The 21,055-nt window shown below is 42.1% G+C and overlaps 2 protein-coding genes across 3 annotated transcripts in view; one reads left to right on the top strand and one right to left on the bottom strand.

Moving 5' to 3' along the window:
- Positions 1–1,012, top strand: part of ESCO1 (establishment of sister chromatid cohesion N-acetyltransferase 1) — a 32,324-nt gene extending 31,312 nt beyond the window's left edge. For both annotated transcript variants that reach the window (XM_068190955.1, XM_068190965.1), the window contains one exon: positions 33–1,012. In XM_068190955.1, the coding sequence (XP_068047056.1) occupies positions 33–180 (148 nt within the window). In that variant the 3' untranslated portion in view covers positions 181–1,012. The remainder of the gene's footprint in view (positions 1–32) is intronic.
- Positions 1,013–1,555: 543 nt separating this feature from the next.
- Positions 1,556–21,055, bottom strand: part of GREB1L (GREB1 like retinoic acid receptor coactivator) — a 132,556-nt gene continuing 113,056 nt past the window's right edge. Inside the window, 14 exon segments of the mRNA XM_068190944.1 lie at positions 1,556–4,316; positions 5,672–5,810; positions 7,524–7,724; positions 8,821–8,962; positions 10,356–10,583; positions 11,296–11,461; positions 12,143–12,347; positions 12,645–12,806; positions 14,550–14,689; positions 14,897–15,052; positions 17,892–17,994; positions 18,446–19,008; positions 20,017–20,261; positions 20,598–20,713. Of these exon segments, the coding sequence (XP_068047045.1) occupies positions 4,153–4,316; positions 5,672–5,810; positions 7,524–7,724; positions 8,821–8,962; positions 10,356–10,583; positions 11,296–11,461; positions 12,143–12,347; positions 12,645–12,806; positions 14,550–14,689; positions 14,897–15,052; positions 17,892–17,994; positions 18,446–19,008; positions 20,017–20,261; positions 20,598–20,713 (2,730 nt within the window). The 3' untranslated portion in view covers positions 1,556–4,152.

The following is a 21,055-nucleotide window of genomic DNA, read 5'->3' on the forward strand; positions in this document are numbered from 1 at the left end:
TTTATTTTTCCCTTTTCCCCTCTTTTAAACAGGAGCAACTTCATATATGGCTCATACTTAAGCAAGGAAGAAATTGCTTTCTCTGACCCTACTCCTGATGGAAAACTCTTTGCAACACAGTACTGTGGCACTGGCCAGTTCCTGGTATACAACTTCCTCAATGGACAGCACCAGACTTAACTGCTCTGCAGGAATTCCATTTTTATTGGAGCCTTCTGCCAAACTGCATGGAGTGGGTGCAGACCTTCAGCAGAAGCCAGGGCCATTTTTTTTACAGTGAACTCAGGACTAGTAACAACCAAGCGGTTGTACTATTTTATTAAAATTGTAAACAATGCAGTAATAGGCTAACTTTGTTTTTTTAAAAGAAAGATATTTTATTAACTTTTACAAAAGTTTGATTGTATTTTATCTAGTTATTCATGTTTACATGCAGCAGAAAATTGTTCATAGTGGACTGTATACTAATGCAAAGACTCTAGTCTGGCTGATGAGTACATGCTGAAGTTCTTACTGAGGTAATATACCAGTGCTTCCCAGTACTGGAGTGCTGGGCTCCTGCCCCAGCTCCCACTACCAGCACTTGTCTGACAGAGTTCCAGGCTGCGCCCAGTGGAATCGGGGCAGGAGGTGTTACAGTGCAGTCGCTGTGGGCAACAACCCTCACAGGCTGTACGGTGCCTTCCGGGGTGCCCCTGTACCCTGCTCCCTGGCAGCAGCATCGGATCTTCTTGTGGCCCCTGTCCCCTTCTCCCCCAGATTAGTTTTGGAGTAAAAGGTGGAATGAAAAGCCCAAGGAATGGTGTACTTGTCATTGAAGCTTCAAGTATTGTACTGAGTATATACCTTTGTTAGTTGACTTCACTTTGATACTTGTCACTCCTTCATAAATCTCTCTTCTTTCAAAGGGTTTGTATGTTGAAAAACTGCTGTGGCCTTTCTTGATCTGTACATAATGTAGATAGATTAAAAATAAAATACTTGATAGCTTTTTTAAAGTTACTCTGTATAATACTAATTGTGAGTGAATCTTTAGTGTATTTCATACTTTTCTTGGTCGGAAAAACATATGCTGAAGATCAATGCCCTCAGGAGCTCTGGATCAAGACCATCCTCATAACAAGGTTTATAGTAAGGTGAGCAGGGATACCTTCTGTCTTGAGTAACAGTTTAAAACCCTAATGGAGGAGGGGAAAGATTTAGTTAAGGTTAAACTTAAGCTTTGTTTCAATTTGGGAACCTGTGTGCAGTCAGGATGTACTTGTTTATGGTGTGCTGTCATTAACCTTGGTCTAGAGCTAAAGCAAAGACCTTGCACCACATCCCAAACAATACTCTTAAGAGTACTTGAAGTACTCTGGAGTAGCAGAACAGTGCTGAATTCTGGGCTGCAGAGGCTTTTTGTTCCATGCTGCCACGTGTAATTTTCCAGGGGATTGTGAGCAGTCTGTAAAGAGCTTTGTCAGAAAAGTGGTGCGGGTGCACAGAACTCCAGAAGCGATCCTCTGTGGTGGGCTCAGAAAGCAGGATCCATTAAGAGAGAGGCAATCTGAAATGGTAACTTAATATATTCAAATTTAATGAAAGCACATTATAAACATACCACAGCCACAACTTCAGACAGTTTCAGTTCATAAACAATAACATGAGGTAGACTGACTAGTGAAGCTAAATTCACCAAGTTTTTGGTTAAGAAAACTTTACACTAGGAAAGCAACATTTTTAACCCTCCTCCAAAAGTCACAAAAAGCAATTACATAAGTTAAGCAAAAAGCATCTGCATATGATTCTTTAAATCTCAGTTTACATTCAGTTTTAACCTGTGAATAGACAAGAACATCTACAGGTAAAATATAATAATGCTGGCCAATTTTCATACATTCATTAGAATGGCCTTAATGGCAAGGCTTAAAACCAAAATGGAATAGCAATCGTGTGCCTGTCAACCAAGGGTCTCCTTGCCAGGAATTCACAGGCAGCCAATTTAAAGTGTTCCGTGGGACAGGCCTGTGCTGTTGGGGCTGGTGTAGTGCACTCTGGCCACAGCCTTACCAAAACTCCTTGCTTCCACAGGGGACAGCACTAAGGAAATGGGTTTACTATTAGCTGGTAAAGGCAGGCAAATACGCTGATTTCTAAATGCACTCTCAGCCTTCAGGATGATTTCGCTCTGCTCCACCAGTGGGCTAGCGCCTCCTGGTAGTCTCAGCACCTGGAATTTCGAGAACTTAGTGCAAACATCGAGTACATGAACAAAAAGGAAACCATTTTTGAACATGTAGTACCTGACACTTTTCTACACCATGCTAAGACTGGGGGCTGGCCTTAAGCCCTCTGGCAAAACCAGAGCTACTGGAATACATTCAGGCGTGTAGCAAACACTTCAAGAATCATCTTTTGTATCCTTATGTCTTCCCAGTGTTAAAATAGGTAAGGCAGGTTGTATCTGAAGGAAAATAAAAAATAAATTTACTGAAAGGGGTTGTTCATGTGAAATTTGCTAAATTTACAGCATCAGAAATAACGCTACATCAACACAGACATATGCAAACCATTTTCCTTTGGCCTCTGTCAAATATATTATGTTTATTCATCTGTAAACATCTCTTCATAAGATAAAAAAAGTTGCTTAATTAACATGATGCCTTAAAAAAATGCAGCTTTGGCAGGTCCTTCTGCAATGACTGCAGGTCAGGTATAAAGATGCATTCATTTCATTGCTTTTTGGGGAGAGTAAATTCATATTCCTGAACAGCCTTTAAGAACACTCTGCATTTTTCTTTTTGATAAAAGGGATCACAATGTGCAGAAAGATGATTGTTGTGGGAGGTGTGTGTGTGTAAACCTCAGTGAGACAACACCTGCTAACTGTGAGGGGAACAGAGCCCTGCTGCATACACCTCCGACAGCCAAATGCTATGTCATCAAGTTAATTCCAGAACACCTTCCCAAGGATCAGTATTGCAGCTGGAATACAACAGTGTGTGACTGCTGCAGAGCCAGTATTTACAGAGGTACACGGATGATGGTTTCAGGTGATGTGTTCACACATCTCTGCTTTTGGAGAGTCCCTCCTGAGCAGTCCCAGCTCCCTGGGATTTCTCTTCTGCTCCCCCCTGGAGCTACTGTAGAATACTTCCTGTTTGTCTCGGGACCAGCTCAGGCCCTGTTACTCTCCCGCACATTTCTTGGTGTGCTGTTTCATACAGGGGTACAACTCTGACCTGATTTCAGCTCTGCAGCCAACTGGAGTTGAATGTAAAGGAAATGGAGAGTGAGTTGCAGGCAGTCAACCACAGAGGCACCGGATGAACAGGAGGATGCATTTCCATACGCAAAGGGGGACGGACCGCAAGTCTCCAAAGCTCTGAGGAGAGTGAGAAACTGAGGGTGATTTGCTGTGAAGTTACTCTGGCCTCTAACTGAAGAGAGAGCAGCTCTGAGAAGCCTTTTGCTTTGGGCCCTGGAGCTGAGGAGGGGGTGCCTGCTGGGGCAAAATACCATTGCTAAGGGTGCACAGTGCCTGCCATGCATTTGCCCGTTTGTTCAGGTTTAAGTAGTAAACTTTGAACACCTGTGGAAATTTTGCCAAAGACGGTTTCAATACGTACACAATTACAAATTTTAAACTAACACTGCACAGAGAACAAGACTATTCCTCATAATACAAGTATCTACTTTATATTGTAGTTTCAAACCCCTGAGTATTCCTGTACCACAGCACAGAGCTGAAGAGACGCGGTGAGCTCTCCTCCACCTATCTTTGATAAATTCCACATGCTAGGGTGCGTTTCATGTAACACATTCAAGCTTACAGCTGCAAGAGGAGAGCAGCTTCTTCCCCTAACTCAGCTTAATATAAAAAGGATTCTTCTTTGACAAAACAACATCCTCTTCCCCGATCTTACAGCTTGGTTGGCTGCATGATTGGTGTCAGTGGTCGTGAATGATGTGAAAATAACTGGAATCCAGGATCCTTTAAATCATAACTGATGCGGTAATTTTACCCCAAAGAATAAAGCTACCTCAGAATGCAGGGAATCCTTTAGAGCAGTCAAGATAAATATTGGTTGCACTTTGCTCCACAGTGATTGTACTTTTTTAAAAAAAAGTTTTTCTTTTTTCCCTTTGTTAGCGGTATCTCAGCGAAGCTTATATGTGGCGTCCCGTAAGGAAATAGAGTGGTTCATCATCACTACTGTTTGCAGTTTGAAACTCATCCCGAAGTCGGAACTGCCACTCATCCTCCAACTCCAACCGGACTATTGTCTGCCGTAGTGAGCTTCTGTCTTGACATATGACACACAAGGTGGCACCTTCAATTGAAAAGCACGTTAGATTCTTGAGGTACAATAACAACTAATTTCTTTCACTGATTTTCCTAAGATATTTTAAAGAAACCTCTGCTGCTAGGGAGGAAAAAAGTAGTATTAGAAGGGTCTGTCACCAACCAGTGACATGACCACCAGCCAGTCCAGGCTCAGATCAATCCTTTGAGCCTCAGGACAGACGAATGCGTCCATCTCCAGGAAGGCACAGACATGGAGAAGCAAGCATGGTTTGGGGTGTGCTTTGGATCACAGGATGTAACTGCCTGACAGTCAGGCAGTGTTAATATCATCAACTGCAGCAGAGAGAACATTAACTGGATCTTTAAATTACTACTGATAATTAAGCCCAAATAATAAAGCCTACTTTTTTGTTTATTTCATGGGACATTTGGGTTTGTAGAAGGTCAATGATGAAATTCTACTAAGCCAAACCAGTCTCACAAATGACTTAATAAAATCCACTGACTTCCTTAAGTATGAGAGCAGCCCTTGGTAAAGCACTCCAAGAGTCTGTAATTTCTTCTGTGGCTTAAAAAATTTACTAACTTCGTTCCACCTGGTGTTACACATGATCATTTAATAAGCAGGAGAACTGGACACCTACAGGACCATCCCCAGCATGTCTTTGTGCCTTCTTCCTCTGTTCCTGCCCTGCAGGGCCCAAGAGGGCACAGGAGCAAACTTCAAAATGTGGTTCTTGGGACTGGCTAAGGGTCATCCCTATGGTACCCCTGCACATGCACCATCCTCAGTCAGCAAAAGAGGGAAACGACTCAGCTGTGCCACCACAACTGCACTGGAGCTCTGCAACACACTTCAGCATTACTGAAGTCCTCTGGCAATTTGCTGATTGCCAGTATTAAGACAAAAAGATTTTTATGAGGTTTATCAGGTTCTGGTGAGGCAGACCAAATCATCCTTCAGCTAAGAGCTGTCCTTATTTACAGAACTGAAGATTTACTGCCATTATAGACTGATTGCCAGAGCAGAATTTCCCATCCTCATCACTAACATCTATGCTCACAACTCTCAAGTTGCTGACTGCACAATTCACTGCCTGATTTCCACAATCCTTGCTGATGTCACTTTAAAATAACTTAATTAATGTCATTTATCAGTGCTTACCTAAGGTTCAATAATCTGCCAACAGGAACAGAAGTTTCACATACCCCTCAAAAACCACTGCACCTATTTCTTTTGAAAATAGTGCTAAAACAAACTGTGAAAATAATGGAGCTGTTTAATCAAGCTGTTTATTCCTCTGCCTTTCCCTTTTCATCCATGCTGCTATTAGTTGGCAAGAGGCACGCAGGATATGCCCAGCAGAGAAGTGAGATTACCTTTGAGAAACCTGAACCGCTTGAGGAGGTCTGCACCAACGAAGGAGTCACAGAGATAGAGCAGAAGTCCACTGAAGAACACCCCTTCACAGTTGACATTGACCGAGTGTGGGCGAGAGCTAATGTAGCATATGGCCACCTGAAACACAAGGGAGAAAGAAATGCTTTCTGTCTTAGAAATGGCTAAGGATGACTTACATGGAATGGAATATAGCTTAGTGATAACAGGCCAGTCAGCTGGTGCTCTGATAAAAATCCAATCCAACAAGATTGCAGTACTGAGCACACCTTCCCAAAGAAGTAACACACGGAACAAACCTCTACATTCAAATTTGGTCACCAAGTCTGCAACACGTTATTTCAGGGCTCTCTGTAATTCAGTTTGATTTTTTTTTCCCTCTACAAATTACCTTCTTATAATGACTGCATAGATTATACAGGTTATTCTAATAAGGATACATTTGTCAAGCAAAGTAAGTGATTCCATAAGTAGGGGAAATCCTGATGCTTGTGGATCCAAGCAGTCTTGTGTCTCAGTGCTGTGATGGCTATTATATAAAAAAGGGTGTCTCCTCTATCTTACCACTGACCTCCATAAAATTTGTCTGAACAACACCCTGGTTAGACATTGACCTGGCTCCAGACCCAGTTCAAGCTGGCCATTAGGTTCAAAAATTCTGAACTCCCCACCTACAGACGTCTAGAAAATATTTGCAAAAATCTAATTTCCTTGAAACCCAGGTTCATAAAAAGAGAAGCATCAAAGGATGAACACCAGGTTTTGTCAAGAATGGCATCACTTTCAGGGTTTTGCTTAGTATGAAATATTATTTCAGACAGACACGCCCAATTCCTTTGCAAATCATGGAATTTTTTAAGTTATGCTCATCAAGATCCCACTTTTATCATGGATCCATGAGATCCAAGACCACTGACTCCAACTGTTAACCCAGCACTAAACCAAGTTGCCAAATGCCACATCTACACATCTTTTAAATAGTTCCTGGAATGGTGAACCCACCACTATGCTGGGCAGCCTGTTCCAGTGCTTGACAAACCTTTCCATAGAGAAATTTTCCCCAATATCCAATCTAAACCTCCCCTGGCACAACTTGAGGTTGTTTCCCCTTGTCCCATCATTTGTTACTTGGCAGAAGAGGCCAATCCCCAGCTGGCTACAGCCTCCTTTCAGGTGGCTGTAGAGAGTCATAAGGTCTCTCCTGAGCCTCCTTTTCTCCAGGCTAAACACCCCCATCTCCCTCAGCTGGTCCTCATCAGACATGTGCTTCAGACCCTTCACCAGCTCCACTGCCCTTCTCTGGACATGCTCCAGCACCTCAACATCCTTCCTGAAATGAGGGGACCAAAATGAACACAGGACTTCAGGTGTGGCCTCCCCAGTGCTGAGTACCAGGGAATGATCCTCTCCCTGGTCCTGCTGGCCACACTATTGCTGATTTAAGCCAGGATGCCATTGGCCTTCTTGGCCACCTGTGCACACCCTGGCTCATGTTCAGCTGCTGTTTACCAGCACCCCCAGGTCCTTTTCCTTCGTGCAGCTTCCCAGCCACTCTTCCCCAAGCCTGTAGCACTGCATGGAGTTGTTGGACCCGAGTGCAGGAGCTGGCACAGTCCAGCAGTCACATGAATGGTCTTTACCCACACCAGCCAGCTGGAGGCTTCACTGCCAGCTCCTCCAGTGGACTGGTACTTTACTTCCAGCAGCAGAATCTGTTTGAGACCAAAGTCTTCAAACGTTACCCTTGATGCTGAAGAAGGGCATTTCAACACAAGATACTGAACTAAAGGTTTGCATTTCCTTGTCCCCATCATCCCTGCAAATCTCTTGTACCTCAAGCCCGATGTTCAGGTAGCAGTCGATGGCCAACACTGGGTTCTTGAAGTTGTGAATGGCCTTGGGGAAGAGTTTGTAGGTTGCGTGTTGAAGGAATTTCTCCAGGAGGAACTGAGACGGGGCTGCCAACAATGTGTGCTCGCTGTCAGGGGCACAGACATACTGAAGAGGCATTATTGGTGCCACGCTGTCTGAGACCTGCAGTGAAACCAAGGGGAATCCCTTTTAACCCACCTACTCCATGTATTTGCTCTGCTGGAGCTCCTCTAACTGGGGAAGGGACTGACATGACAGAGCAGGAAGAGAGAGAAAAGGAACAAAAGGATCAAAATTCCCCGTGTGATTTTCACATAGCACCAAAGCACAGAAATAAATTAATTGCTCATTCTGTGCTTGCTACGTATTTATTTGGATATCTGCTTGCCTAAAGAAGGGACATAAAATGTGGAGTTCCGACTGTCACAGTGGCCTTCATTCTGCCTTACTCGTGGGCATTATATGAAATTACATACTCCCTGTGTGGAGTCATCCATAAAAAGTGTTTTCTATGGAGTTTTCTCATAGGCCAGTCCATCACTACAGATTCCACTGCAACCATAAGAAAAGGAGAATGAGAAAACAATCTTCAAAAAGACTTAAACCCAGAGTTTAGTCAGTTAAATTCTAAAGTATGAGAGGTGGTTTTTTAAAAGGAAGATGGTGTGGGATGTGTTCAAAACCACCAGGAACACAAACTGTAAGATTCTTAGATTAAAGACAATCCTTTGAAATGCACCTCCATTTAAAGCTGACATAGGTGTAACAGACTCTGTATAAAATAATTAGTATATTTTTATAAATACTTGGATTTCCTGGGAGGATTTCAGAAGGTTGCAGTTTTCAGAGCCTTTCTTCAGCCCTCTTTTTGTTAGGAAGTGCAAGGACTGAAACTCATCACAAATCAGCAAACACCAGAAACTTGTGGCTGTACTAAATTTTTAAAACTGAATCTGGTACAACTTGCTTGCTTTAGATCAGAGTCTGCAAAATCTTCCTCTATCAGAGATACCACTGAAAAGCCAAACCAAACTCTTCCCAATCTCAGTCCGTCCTCTAACAGATTAAGAGGATTTTTTAGTAATTTATAAATAGCAAAATGTTTCTTGTTTTCTGTTTTTGATGTGACAGCCCTACCATGGATTAAGCCATGAATGTCAGATGTCAAATAAGCACAAAATAAATCTAAAGAATGGAGAATTCATTATTTCTAGGGAAAACAGGTCCTGATTTTACCCCTTAAGTACACCAGACTTACCATGATTTTTGGCTTAACGACAAAGTCCTTTTGTCCTCCAACCTGAATATGTTTCTTCATGACACTGAAGTTGTTGAAGCGGCAGATGAGGAGGCCACTGCTGTTGGTCCGCAGATTAAAATCCACATCTTCACAGAAATACCTGGACATTAAACACAAGATCACTAAACCAGCTGCGTGGCTGCTGTGCACAAGCATTCACACACCCCCTGCTGAAATGCACCAGTATGGGCTCAGCAGAGATTTTTGGAGATCATCTGATATGGTGCTACTACAAATTTTCTGCAGAGCTCTGAAGACTCATTCCTTCAATGTGCTCCTGGCCAAGGAAAGCAGCTGCTGGTCACCCTAAACCCAAACTAGTCTTCGCTTTTCAGTGTGCCTGTGTGCTTCTTCCCCACACCAAATCTGGCTTGCGCTCCCATGCTCATCACATACTGGCATCAATCATTTCCTCCCCACCCTTTACTTCTTTTTTTTTAAATTCCTTTTATGTTTGGTTTTTTTTTTTTTTTTTTTTTTTGGTATTTTGTATTTTGGACTTGGCAGAAGCTCTGCAGGGACCAACCTCCACCTCTGAACAAGCCAGTTCCATATGACATATTTCTCCATAAACTGCAACTTGGGGGAAAATATGGCTTTAACAAATACTTGGCTATGGGAGAAAAAGCTGCTGGGAAGTAACCTTAGTCCTCCACTATTCATGATGCCATTGTTCATTTCTGTGGGCTGACTCCCACCTAGTGATTCAACCTGACACAGAAAGTGAAATCAAGAGCTCCAAAAGTCACACCAGCTTGCACTGACAGGCTACAATTCCTCTCTGAAACACAGAGGATCCCTGAAAACAGCAGCAGGAGTGCAAGATGAGAAGCCCCGGGGCCATTTATGGCCAGCAGAGACAGGGTTTATTTGGAACTCACTTGTCTGGGAAGAAGAATTGGGTATTTCTTCAATCTGTGATGAGAGCTAGCAATAAAGGCCCATGATATGGCTGATTTATTGCAAATGCTTTAAAAATGCTTTAAGATGAAGTTAGGTGAGAGCGGGGGGCAGGGAGGGAAGGAAGGAAATAGTAGAAAATAATTTTTTCATCTGTTTTTCTTGCAAACTCAAGTGGCAAGAAGGAGGACAGCTATCTCTGAAGGAAATACAAGGAATCCTTCCTCCTAGGCACTCTGGAAACTCCCCATTCTTCCTGTAACTGATGCCATTTTGACTCCTTTCTTCTACTTTTGGTGTCCCAATTATTTTTTTCCCCTCAAGTTTCTTCTTTCCTTGCTTTTTCAGTCCTCTGAAGCCCTTCCTTGCCCTTGATCTGTCTTCCTCAGCTTTTCTTGGCTTATAGCAGGTTTATTTTAATGCCTTACTCATTCAGATGAAACATATATCACACTGTGTTTTATTTTTGTGATTGTGCACTCGTTACCTAAGGTAGGATCTTTCTGTTTACTTCAACAGCATTCAGAAACATTGTGACAAGGATCTTATCAAGTCAATATGCTATTTTCCATAGATATGTATGTACTGCCTACCTGTTTAGATCATATTGCACATTCTGGGTCAAGTCTATGTTGAGCAGTATAAAATCACGCACATGGCACCTGGAGAATGGAGCCTTTGATTTCGTGGTGTTCAGCTTGCTGTTCCATTTCTGAACACCCAGTATTGCATAATGAACAATTTTGGGGGTGGCTTCAATGTGTTGGAGGACACTTTTCAAAGACACATTCTTGCTGAAACCCCCAGGCTCCAGGGACTGGCTGCAAAACATGATCATACATAACATGCAAACATATTTTATTATTTTTATATTGCATGCACTGCATATGTATACATGTATGTGTATAAAAAGGACTAAAAGATTCCATTGACAACTGAGAATGTTTACTCTAGATGCTGTAAAAGTATATACATAAATGAAGATTTTTTAGCAACAGGCAACTAATTTCACCTCATCAGGGCAACCATTCAGAAAATGAGCCTTTCAGCAGAATAGGTTCTTACACAGCAATTTAGGAAGGGAAAAGAAATCACCTTACACATAATTTTTTTGAATGCTATTTTCTCTGTACTGGACAGTGTAAGCACTGAGAAGGTCAAGAGCTTAATGCCTTCTAAGTTCCCCAAATAAACTGTTTTCTCTGAGAAACATAAATTGAATGAAAACGAAGTAACATATTGAAAAATCACTCAAACGGTTGCTAGAAACAAGAGGCAAAGAACAAACACAAGCACAAGCAAACAAACACGAACACAAGCAAAGGTCTGTTGGAGGTACAGACACAGATGTAAGGACACAGTCATGTGGAAGTGTTCAACAGCAGGTGGTTGAATGTTGTGGTCAACAAGACAAACATACGGCCTTCCTACTGCTCTGAGTGCCCTGCCAGATGTTGAGGATGAGTGTCGGTCACAGATGTGCTGCTGTCAGTGCTGGATCAGTGCAAGGAGCCAGCGTGGGTGGGTACCAACCTGGACTGCTCGTGGGGACTGTGCATGTTCCACAGGACACAGGAGTCATCCATGACCACGATGAAGGGCCACACGCACTGGCGCTTCACTCCCAGCTCCTCCAAGCGGTTTCGTTCCAGTTCTAGGTTGTGGTAGGAAAGTTCCTTAATAAGAAACCTGGCAGCACCTGAGGAAATACCATAAAGATATACAGACATCTTATTAGACTTTATCACTTTGTCCAGAAAAAGGTAACACAAACATCTAAAGTCATTACCCTTTTTGAACTTAGTGCTCATAACACCTTTGTTTGAAAAGAAATCTGTATGTCCCTTTTTCAGTGTGATTAAATCTAAAAGGCAGATTCCATGAAGACTGGATCCTTTAAGACACTCTACAGAACACAGTTTTGTGGGCATTAATAAAGTAACTTGTACCAAGAAGGGGCTAAGATTCTAAAACTGAAGCTACTCAAAACTTCTTGCAAATAAACTAAGCATCCATGAAAACAAATTCCAAAGTTCAAGCCCCCACCCCGCGTTCAGCTGCAGTTAATATTTACCTTCTGCTAACTAAAACGTTGCAATTTGAATATATGTAAAACATCCAGAATTTACAGAGCAGGGTTGAGTAAAATGAGTGAATATGGCCCATAAAACATCAGACTTTAAGCTGAGAAGGCAGTGATCCATGCAAACATATATTCCATTCCCCTGACAGCAGTTCTTCCTCATTTTTGAAGACATTGCTGCTGTTATCACAGCAGGTATGTGAGGAGCTGCTGCATGATTTCCTGCAACAGCATGATCCACACTGTCCAACATAGATTTTGATACCTTCACAGCAATGCATTGATGGTGTGTCTTACCAACTCCAGCATTGTTGAACATGCCTGGCAGGACAAGCATGATGTGATTGGGCCAGTATTTTCGGTAAAGTGGCATTTCATACTCCTTGACTACCAGGAGGTGCAGGTGGCTGATGCCTTCCATGGCATGGTAGAGATTCAAGAGTCCGTGTTCATGACGTCCACTCGATGGGGTGAAGATAGGACTCTTGACTGCATTCAAATTCTGCTGGAACACAAGATATTTTGGCAACATTATATAAAAAAGCAGGTTATTCCTGACAGGGACTTCCATTTGTTCCAGATTTTAACATCACTGATTATTGCAACACATAGAAACTGGATGCTAGAATCAGAAAAAAAGGATGTTTGCCCTCAAAAAACCCATTTTAAGGACAGTCAGGCACATTTACAAAAAGGACTTCAAAACAAAAAGACAACCAAAAAAACCTCCCCCCCGTTAATTTGAATATGTATGTCAAGCTGACTGCATGCAGCAGATGGGTAAGAGCAGCACACGCACCTTGTCAGAAACGAGGGGGAGTCGCATGCTTTCAAGATGTTTTCCCTGTTTGCTGAAGACAAAATGGTTCTCTTTGGACTTGGGGATTATAAAATGCAGCTGAACCTCTTCTCCCAGCATCGAGGATGAAAACGTGAATGCATGCAGAGTGGAGTCAGACACCTGAATACAAACAAGCAGTAAAAAGAGGTTTCCAAGCAGGTAACACATAGGGAGTATCTAAGGAGGAGGAGTTCTCTACAGTCACAGTACTGGAAGCCATCAGAGAAGAACATCCTAACCACTCTCTTCCAGTAATCTTTTTCCTCACAATAAGGTACATTATTTAGACCGTGCTATTAAAGGAATCAGCTTTCTGTACCAGTAATGGTCTTTGGCCAAACTGGACTCTTCTGAAGTCCATTTCAGCTAGGAATTATTTCTCAATATTTACAAAGAGATGAAAAATATACAGATACATACACACACACAAACATGCATACATGCTAGGAAAAAAACCTGTCCAAATCAATTTACCTAGAAGGTTCAAAGAGCAGTGCAGTATGTGGGGGTACACAGCAGCATGCACTGTTGTTCAGACACCTCAGCAGGAGCACTACTGTACTGGTATCAGTATAGTATTTTTCCTGTGGCAATACTCTCTTAAGTAGTTGTGTGACCAAAGCAGACCACGCAATTAACAAGGCTGTGAAGAATTTGGGTGAGCTTAATTTTGCACAGCACTTCGCTGAACAAATACAAATATATATGTATAAAAATGCCTACGCAGCAAATAGATTCCATCCTACAAAAGCATCTGTCTTACTACAAAGTCAAATCACTTACTCTTACCAATGAGCTCTCTATAATCTTTTGCTAAAAATTGAAATAATTAGACTAAGATGGAAAATGCAAGGGACTTTATTTAGGTTCTCTTAAAGCATTTAAGAATCTCTCTCCCTTCATAATGTTTGCTACCCAGTGACTCCCCTTTGAAAGTGTCATTTCCCTGAGCTTAATTATCTTAATTCTTTGTACACAGCTCACACTGGCACATACAAGTAGATGTTTATATTTATTAGTACTGGTTATGTTTAACCACATGCACAAAGATGAGTGGAGGGAACAACAGATGTCCTTGGGGAGGATTTGCTTCTGTCAACAGAGTTAATGAAGCATGAGGTTTAGATCAGACCTGCTGGTGCTGCTCTGAGGGAACTGGCATTGTGCACTGCCAGGCTGGGGTGTCTACACTGCCATATCTTAATAGCAAGCTGCTAGAAAACATTAGCAAGCAAGGAATAAATGAATGGAGATAAGAAAATTCCAGATAAATTGCTGCTGGTGGCTGAGAAATAATGTGTGAGCTATTAACCAGGAATAATCTTACTTGCCAGTCTTCTGTGAGCATAACTGCTTTAGAAACGAAAGGTTTTCTTAACTAAACAGATTAAAATGTTCATTTCTGTCCAGTGACTCAGACTGGACTAAGTGACTAAGCTACGGCTGAGAAGGATGCACAATTACATACAAAGCAAGGAAGAAGCAGGCCTTGCCATCTCCCATCAGAGGTGTGGATGGCTGGCATTTAGGTTAGACAAGCATTTCTCTTAATCTTTAGTCTTCTCCCTTGAGACACTGTAAACCCTCTGGGCAGGGTGAATAATGCTTTGGCTTCAGAAAACTAATCACAGTATTCACCCTTTGCCAGAGGCTGCTGCAGAGGAAAACTGCTCATTCAGAAAGTGCCAGACACAGCTGATGCTCCTGGATCTGTAGCTCAATATCTCCCCTGAGAATGGAAGAATGAAACAATTCCATCTCAGGGAAGGTGAAAGCATGAGTCCTGAGATGAGAGCAGTATGCCTGGAGAGACCACAGTAAAAAAACCAAGGATGCAGTTTACCCTTAGACCTTGACACTAACCTGTGCAGCAGGATTAATGTCCATGTACTGATGGCACTGCTCACAGTGATGGAAGGTGTTGTAAGCTGCATATTTAGTCAGCATCATGGACACCGTCTCCCTTTTCTTAGGTTCCTCTGATTTTGTTTCTTTGCTTGTTTCTGTGCACAAAGAAAAGAAGCAACAGAAATTTTAGGAGCATTAAAAAACAGAGATTGTGATCCTGGTAAAAACTGTAAAGAATAATTTTTTTTTTTTCCATTTAATTTTGGGAGACTAAAAGTTGTAGTGAACTTGTGTTCAAATGAACCAATAAACACTGAGTCTCTGCAGGAAACTAGTCCTTTAAAAGTCTACATTTTACTTACCTTGTTTCCCTCTTGAGAGTTGTTCTGTGTATACAGGACTTATATTTCTGTACTTAGGGTCATGTACACTCAGGTCAAAAGATATTTTGCTGAAGATCTCAATGTCTGGCCAGTGGTCATTGCTAGACTGAGTAATTTCGCTGTTTTCTGTATGATCTGCAACAACACACTTCAGGTAAGCAGAATCAGATACCCACCAAATGATGCTTATGTGATGGTTGCTGCTTTACAGTTGCACCGAAACTCACACAGGCACACACACACAGAGCAACATCTTTGAACATGATAAATACTACCAGTGGAATTACAATCCACACAAAGCCATTTCATAGAAATGGCAATTCCTTAGAAACTGCGTGCAGGGGAAGAAGCCTCCTAGGTATCTTTCTGCACTGCACTCATCATGCTGCCGAGGTATAATTCACTCTGGTTTAAGCATAAAATGCTCAGATGAATGGTCCTATTTGTGCAGAAGGCACAGGTGCATTAGTTTCAAGCCCCTCTGTGATGGAATGAAGAGCACTGGGTAAATGAGAAGCAAAAGTATCCAAAGGCAGAAGGATGAAAGCAAGGAAAGAGAGGCTGTATATATTTATGAACCAGTAGCTGGTGGTACATGATAAAGGCAGGAGAAGACACACTCCTATTACAGAAGAGGTTGTGGCCAGCAAGGATCAAGTGAAACTTTTCTATATTGATCCAGCAGAGATAAGTCTAAAGTAGAAAATCAAGTTCAAGCAATGGGAATGGTAGAAAACAATGACCTAAGAAAATAACTTTGGAATGCAGCTTGAACATGAGTCAATTCAGATTAAAATGAGATGGAAGAACACATGAAAGTAGGTGTGTAACTGAGGTTACTGATTTTAGAAAAGTGAATTCAGGTGAAATGAAGGGTGGGTCTACAGATGAGCTCACCCTACCCTGATGCAAGAGGAGAGACAGTAACCTAAAGAGCTCTGAGTCCATTACTTTGACCTGGGTAATATTCAAAATTTGGAGAGGGTGAAGGAAGTAATTAAAGATGTTGAATTAAATGAAAAATGTGATAAAATGCAAATAGGTTGACTAAAGAAATCCTGTGTTACTTTCATTATATGGCTATGAAATACCTATTTCTCTGAACAAATGAAATGCAATGAATCTTACCCTTCTGTACTCAAGTACTTGGTATGATACTATAGGACAAATTATTAATACAGCTGAAGAAAATGGAGAATGGTCTGTAAATTGAAAGAGTTGACTAAATAGAAGATAGCAGCATGTAACTTTGTAAGCATTAAGGCAGGTGAGATTACCAATGAACTTAAAAGGTCAGTAGAGGGGCACACTGTTTAATATTTTCACTAATGTCACCACCTTAAACAAAAAATTGGCTTAAGTTTGCTAGTGGCACACTCCTAAAAGTCATTGTCAACATGGAGAAGGAATCAAAGATCAGCTGGAAAGAATTCAATGGCCTCAACAACTGTAAAAACAACAACTTGGTGATATTTAACAGAAAAAATGTAAGTCATATGTACATTCAAGAATTAATAACAAACATTTCTGCATCAGGCTGGGAGCACCTTGGTTGGAAATGACCAAGTTGCTGAGAAACCTTGGAGTACAAGCTAAGCATCTATGGAGAAAAGGGAGAATGGAAAAGACCAGAGCATTCATAGGTTTCACCAGTCATGAGGCTTCCAGTGAGGGCAGGGAAATACATGAGCTGTTGTAGGCTGAGTTGGTTTAACATTCAGTTCTGCTCACCCATGCACCAGAAGATAAATTGAAAATAGATGTGTAGGCCAGAGTACCAAACTGAGGAGAATAAAGAGCCTGTCATTTGTGAGAATCCTGTAAGAAGATCCAGACTACCTAGATGAATGCTGAAGGGTAGGTAAGATAGCTGCCTGACCACTCCAAAGAAACAAAACCCGAAGAAGAGAAAATGTATTTTAATTTCAATTACTATGGGTTTTTGGTCCCAAACAGAATGTGTATAAATGGGACAGAAACATATTTGGGGTGGAGAATAAAGTAGTATTTAAAATAATGACAACACAAGGGCTCCGGAGAAGCATTCCAATAGAAGTTGTGGGAGCAAAAAAGCCACAACCAAAAACCCCAACCAAACCCAAACTGCTCTTCTGCTGGAGTTCCATGCATTCCTGGCAGGGGTGTGACACGTTGCTGTGATCTCAACAGGCCAGTCAGCATGATGCAGAACATCTCTTTCATTTTAATATTTTATCCTAAGTTTCTGAGGTACTTTCGTTCAAATAACAAGGGAATAACTTCCCCCAAAGCTCCAAATCAAAGGAAAATATATTTTTCTTTTTTTTTCCTTTCTTTTTCAAAGGCTCAACAACAACTACATTTTCAGGATGCCAGTCGAATGGTCATGAGAATTACCAGAACATCATGAAGAGGACTAATTTTTAAAAGGTTTTGCTCTTTTCAAGGCAAAGTCCTGCCATGGCAGTTCATGGATCTGTGAGATCTGACAAATGAGTACAAATCCAAAGAGGATCCTGCTCCCCTTTATCCTCAGCATAAAACCTGCAAACTGCAGATAGGAGACAATCTTGCTGAAAATTGGTATATAACTTTAAATAAACATAAATAATAGTTAGATTTCAGCCAGGAACAAAATGCACTTAAATGTCCTTCTGCTTAAAAGCAGCCAGCACATAAAAATCTGCAAGGAGAGAGAACATGGGCAGATGTTGACCATTTACAGCTTTGTGCTCACTTTTGTTTGAGTGCTACACAAATATATCGACCCAAAATACATTTAATAGTTCTCAAATAAGCCCATTACAAAGTTCACTTTTTTATCAATCTATACTGAAATACATGCAGACACCTAGAGTCTAGCTACACAGCAATGGAGAGGACATGCAGTAGGTGTAATTCATAGTCTTTCAGTGAGGCTAGGAACTTCCTTGCTGAATAATACACAACATAGGCTCTTTGTGATACATCCTAAGAATACCAACTAAATACTTACTGGCATTAATCTCTTCTTCATCATACACGTCTACTTCCAGCAGCCGGATCAGCATGCGGAAGAGAATCCTTAGGAACTGCAAGTATGAACCAGTCTTTCCAACCTGAGCCAGAGAGGGAAAGAAGTCTAAATGCCAACCCAAACTACCACAGTGGAAGGGTAAATTTCAGGTAAATGCCTCTGGGCTTACCCCAAAGCTCTGTGTTCAGCTCTGCCTGAAAACACTGCAAGATATAATATTGCCCACTATTCTGAAAACACTTTTCCTCAGTTGGTCTCTGAGCACAACCTGGCCACAGCCTGTGTCACTTTTGTGTGCAGGGAGATCAGCAGTGATAACTGCTTCTCTCCTGACTTGCTCACGGCAATGTTATGCCCAGTGCCACCCACACGTGTTTCATTTAGGCTAAAACATGACATAAAGCATCACCCTTCCCCTCCTTACCATTTTCAGCATGGACTTAGCCTTAAAATTTGACTTTGATTTTTGACCTCAAAACACATCACTGCAAACTTGGCCCCCTCAGACTGCTAAAAAGGCAGGAGGAGCTTACTTGTGGTGGTCCTGTCAAAAGCAGCCGTCGGGGGTGAAAAGTCCTGGTGCCAGATGCCTCAGCCTGATTGCTGAAGTCCGCGTGGTGCTGTCGGGCTGTCGTCCACTGCCTGTAGTACAGAGACTCCTCTTCACTGCTCATGTCCTTGCGGAGCAGAGGCCTCAGGGAGCTCAGCCAAGACACGTCAGCATGAGGCAGGAGGGAAGAGGAGGAAGGCAAGTTCCCATTTTTCTGCGAGCTCAGAAGGCAGTACGCAGCTTTGGACAGGATGACGATGCGTGGCAGTGCCACGCGGAGGCCCTTGCTGTCCTTGGCTGACTGGGCAGCCCACTGAAAAGTCTGGGAGACTGATGACAGTGAGGAGAGTTTGGGAGTGGTGCTGCTGGCCATCTGGTTACCCAGCGAGTCACACTCTTGTTTCAGGGTCTCTCTGGCTGTAAAACTGGAGTAAGCTCCCTCGTCTACTGAGCTGTGTGCCACAGCCTGGAAGTTAAGGGATGGTGCCTGCTTCTGAAACTTGTCTGCGGCACTCGAGGAGCTCACACCGTTGTCAGCCAGGGAGCCTAGGAAAACAAAAAGCAGGCAATGAAGAGTTACTGAGTGACATAAGAAAACCACTAATTCCTCTGATCTACTCAACAATCCTAACATACAAATACTTCTGTTCAATGAATGCTGCTGTGGCTTAGGTCAGTGTTTCACCATGTAAAAAGAAATCATTTACATCTGTCTGTCCCTTTGGCTGGAGAGGCAAATGCCCTGCTGCAACAGGGTTCAGACTCCAAGTGCTCAATCCTAATCTCTGTATGCTAGCTATCAATTCCCATCAAGGATTTGGTATTTGATGGTACGTCAAGTTTCAAAAACCACTGCATACACAGATCAATTGTATCTTCCTTTCTATGAATAACAGAGCATTTATTTCACTGCAACTCGGACATGAACTGGGCTATGTCCTCTCCTCCCTACCTGTCAGGTTTAGTTAGTGTATGGGAAGACCTGGTGCATAGCAAAGACCCAGTTCTGCTGTCTTAATACCTCAGACCCATAGGGAAATAAAGGGAAGGAACCAGAAATGTCTGCAGAAGGCAAAGAAGGGAAGGCTTGGTGGGAGGTGATGCCTGAAGAGGTAGGACAAGACCCAATCATTCTGTTGGTCTTGGCAAGGAGGCAGATATCCATCCTCACCCATAGGTATTCCCAGAGTTACAGAGCATTTTTCTATTCCTAGAATTTTATACTAGCCCTTTTTGCTCTGATTTCTAAGATCTTTTCAGGATCCACTGAACAAAGCTAGCAACAAATGTGAAATATAAGTTTAAACATCAAAATCACAAGGGATGCTTAGCTATGGCATATCACCCCTTCCATTGAAACACCGTCTCCTTTTAGCAGTAGACAGGAAAATTGCTCACTGTGTGAAGAATCTGCAGCTAACATTTCATTGTCTAGCCTGCAGCTGAATCCAGCTAAGCAACCCACATTTGAAAAAACATCTCACTGTTTGCATCCAAATTCCACAGACGCAGGAATAAAGACTTGTTTTTCAGACCAACAGCAGAATAACTGACCTGAGGTTCCAGTGACAGCACTGCTGTTGCTCTGGGGCCGGTCCAAGTCTATGAGCAGCTCATCAGAGTCATTCTCGCTACCATTTGCCTTCTCCTGCTCCTTCTCACTGAGGTCAAGAGCTACAATAGGCCCTCGAATTGCCTCCTTGGAGACGTAGCAGCATGCCAGGCCTACCTCTTGCTCTAACGCAGTACGAGTTAAGTAGCTGGAGTCAATCAGTCGAAGGTCACAGTATTTTAACGACCTAGAAAAACCAACACAAAGGAAAAAAGAAGTTTTGTTTTCTCTGACTTTGAAGAACACTCTCTATCTTTAATTGCTTACTAAATATTCATAAACTATTTTATTAGCCTGTACGTATAAAATGATTTTAAAATATTCAGCATGTAAGTTGTGCTCCTTTGCACTTTGCACAGACACTTACTGACCCACACAGTGGAGTAATATGACTTTTCACAAACTGCACTTTCCAAACCTTTAAATAGTTCCTAACTGAAGTCTACAAAAATACACTTCTTTTGTGAAAAGACTTATCTAAACATGTTAGACTGCAACCATATTGAAAGAGTAATAACAGCACCTGGGGAAAGTCTCTCCCAGAGGGTCTTTGCCAGTGAGAATAACAATGCAAGGTAGACCTTCCAGATCCTGATAGGTGCGAGGAATCCAGTCATCTTGTTCATTGCCCCTCCAAGCCTGTGAACAGAGAATATTCCAGTCACACCTAAATGACATCTTCTAAATCTTCAGCTGTTTCCTTTTTTCATCAGTTCCTGCTTTTGCTTTGCATATAGGGCTTGCTTACTTAACGGCCAACAGAAAGGAGACCTTGGGTGCAGGCATGCATTTGTTTTCTGGTAGCCAACTGTTAGCCAAGCATTAAATGCAAAGAAAATGGGTGCATAGCATACGTTACTCAGTGCTGGAAATATTCACCAGGTGTGGTATTAGTGTGGTCTGTCAGAGGAAAAAGCAGTCGGTGTGTTCAATTTGGCACAGATAAAAGATATTAATGTAAAACTAAAGTAAGACTTTAAA

Source organism: Anomalospiza imberbis, chromosome 1 (genome assembly GCF_031753505.1).
Source record: "Anomalospiza imberbis isolate Cuckoo-Finch-1a 21T00152 chromosome 1, ASM3175350v1, whole genome shotgun sequence".
NCBI lineage: Eukaryota > Metazoa > Chordata > Aves > Passeriformes > Viduidae > Anomalospiza > Anomalospiza imberbis.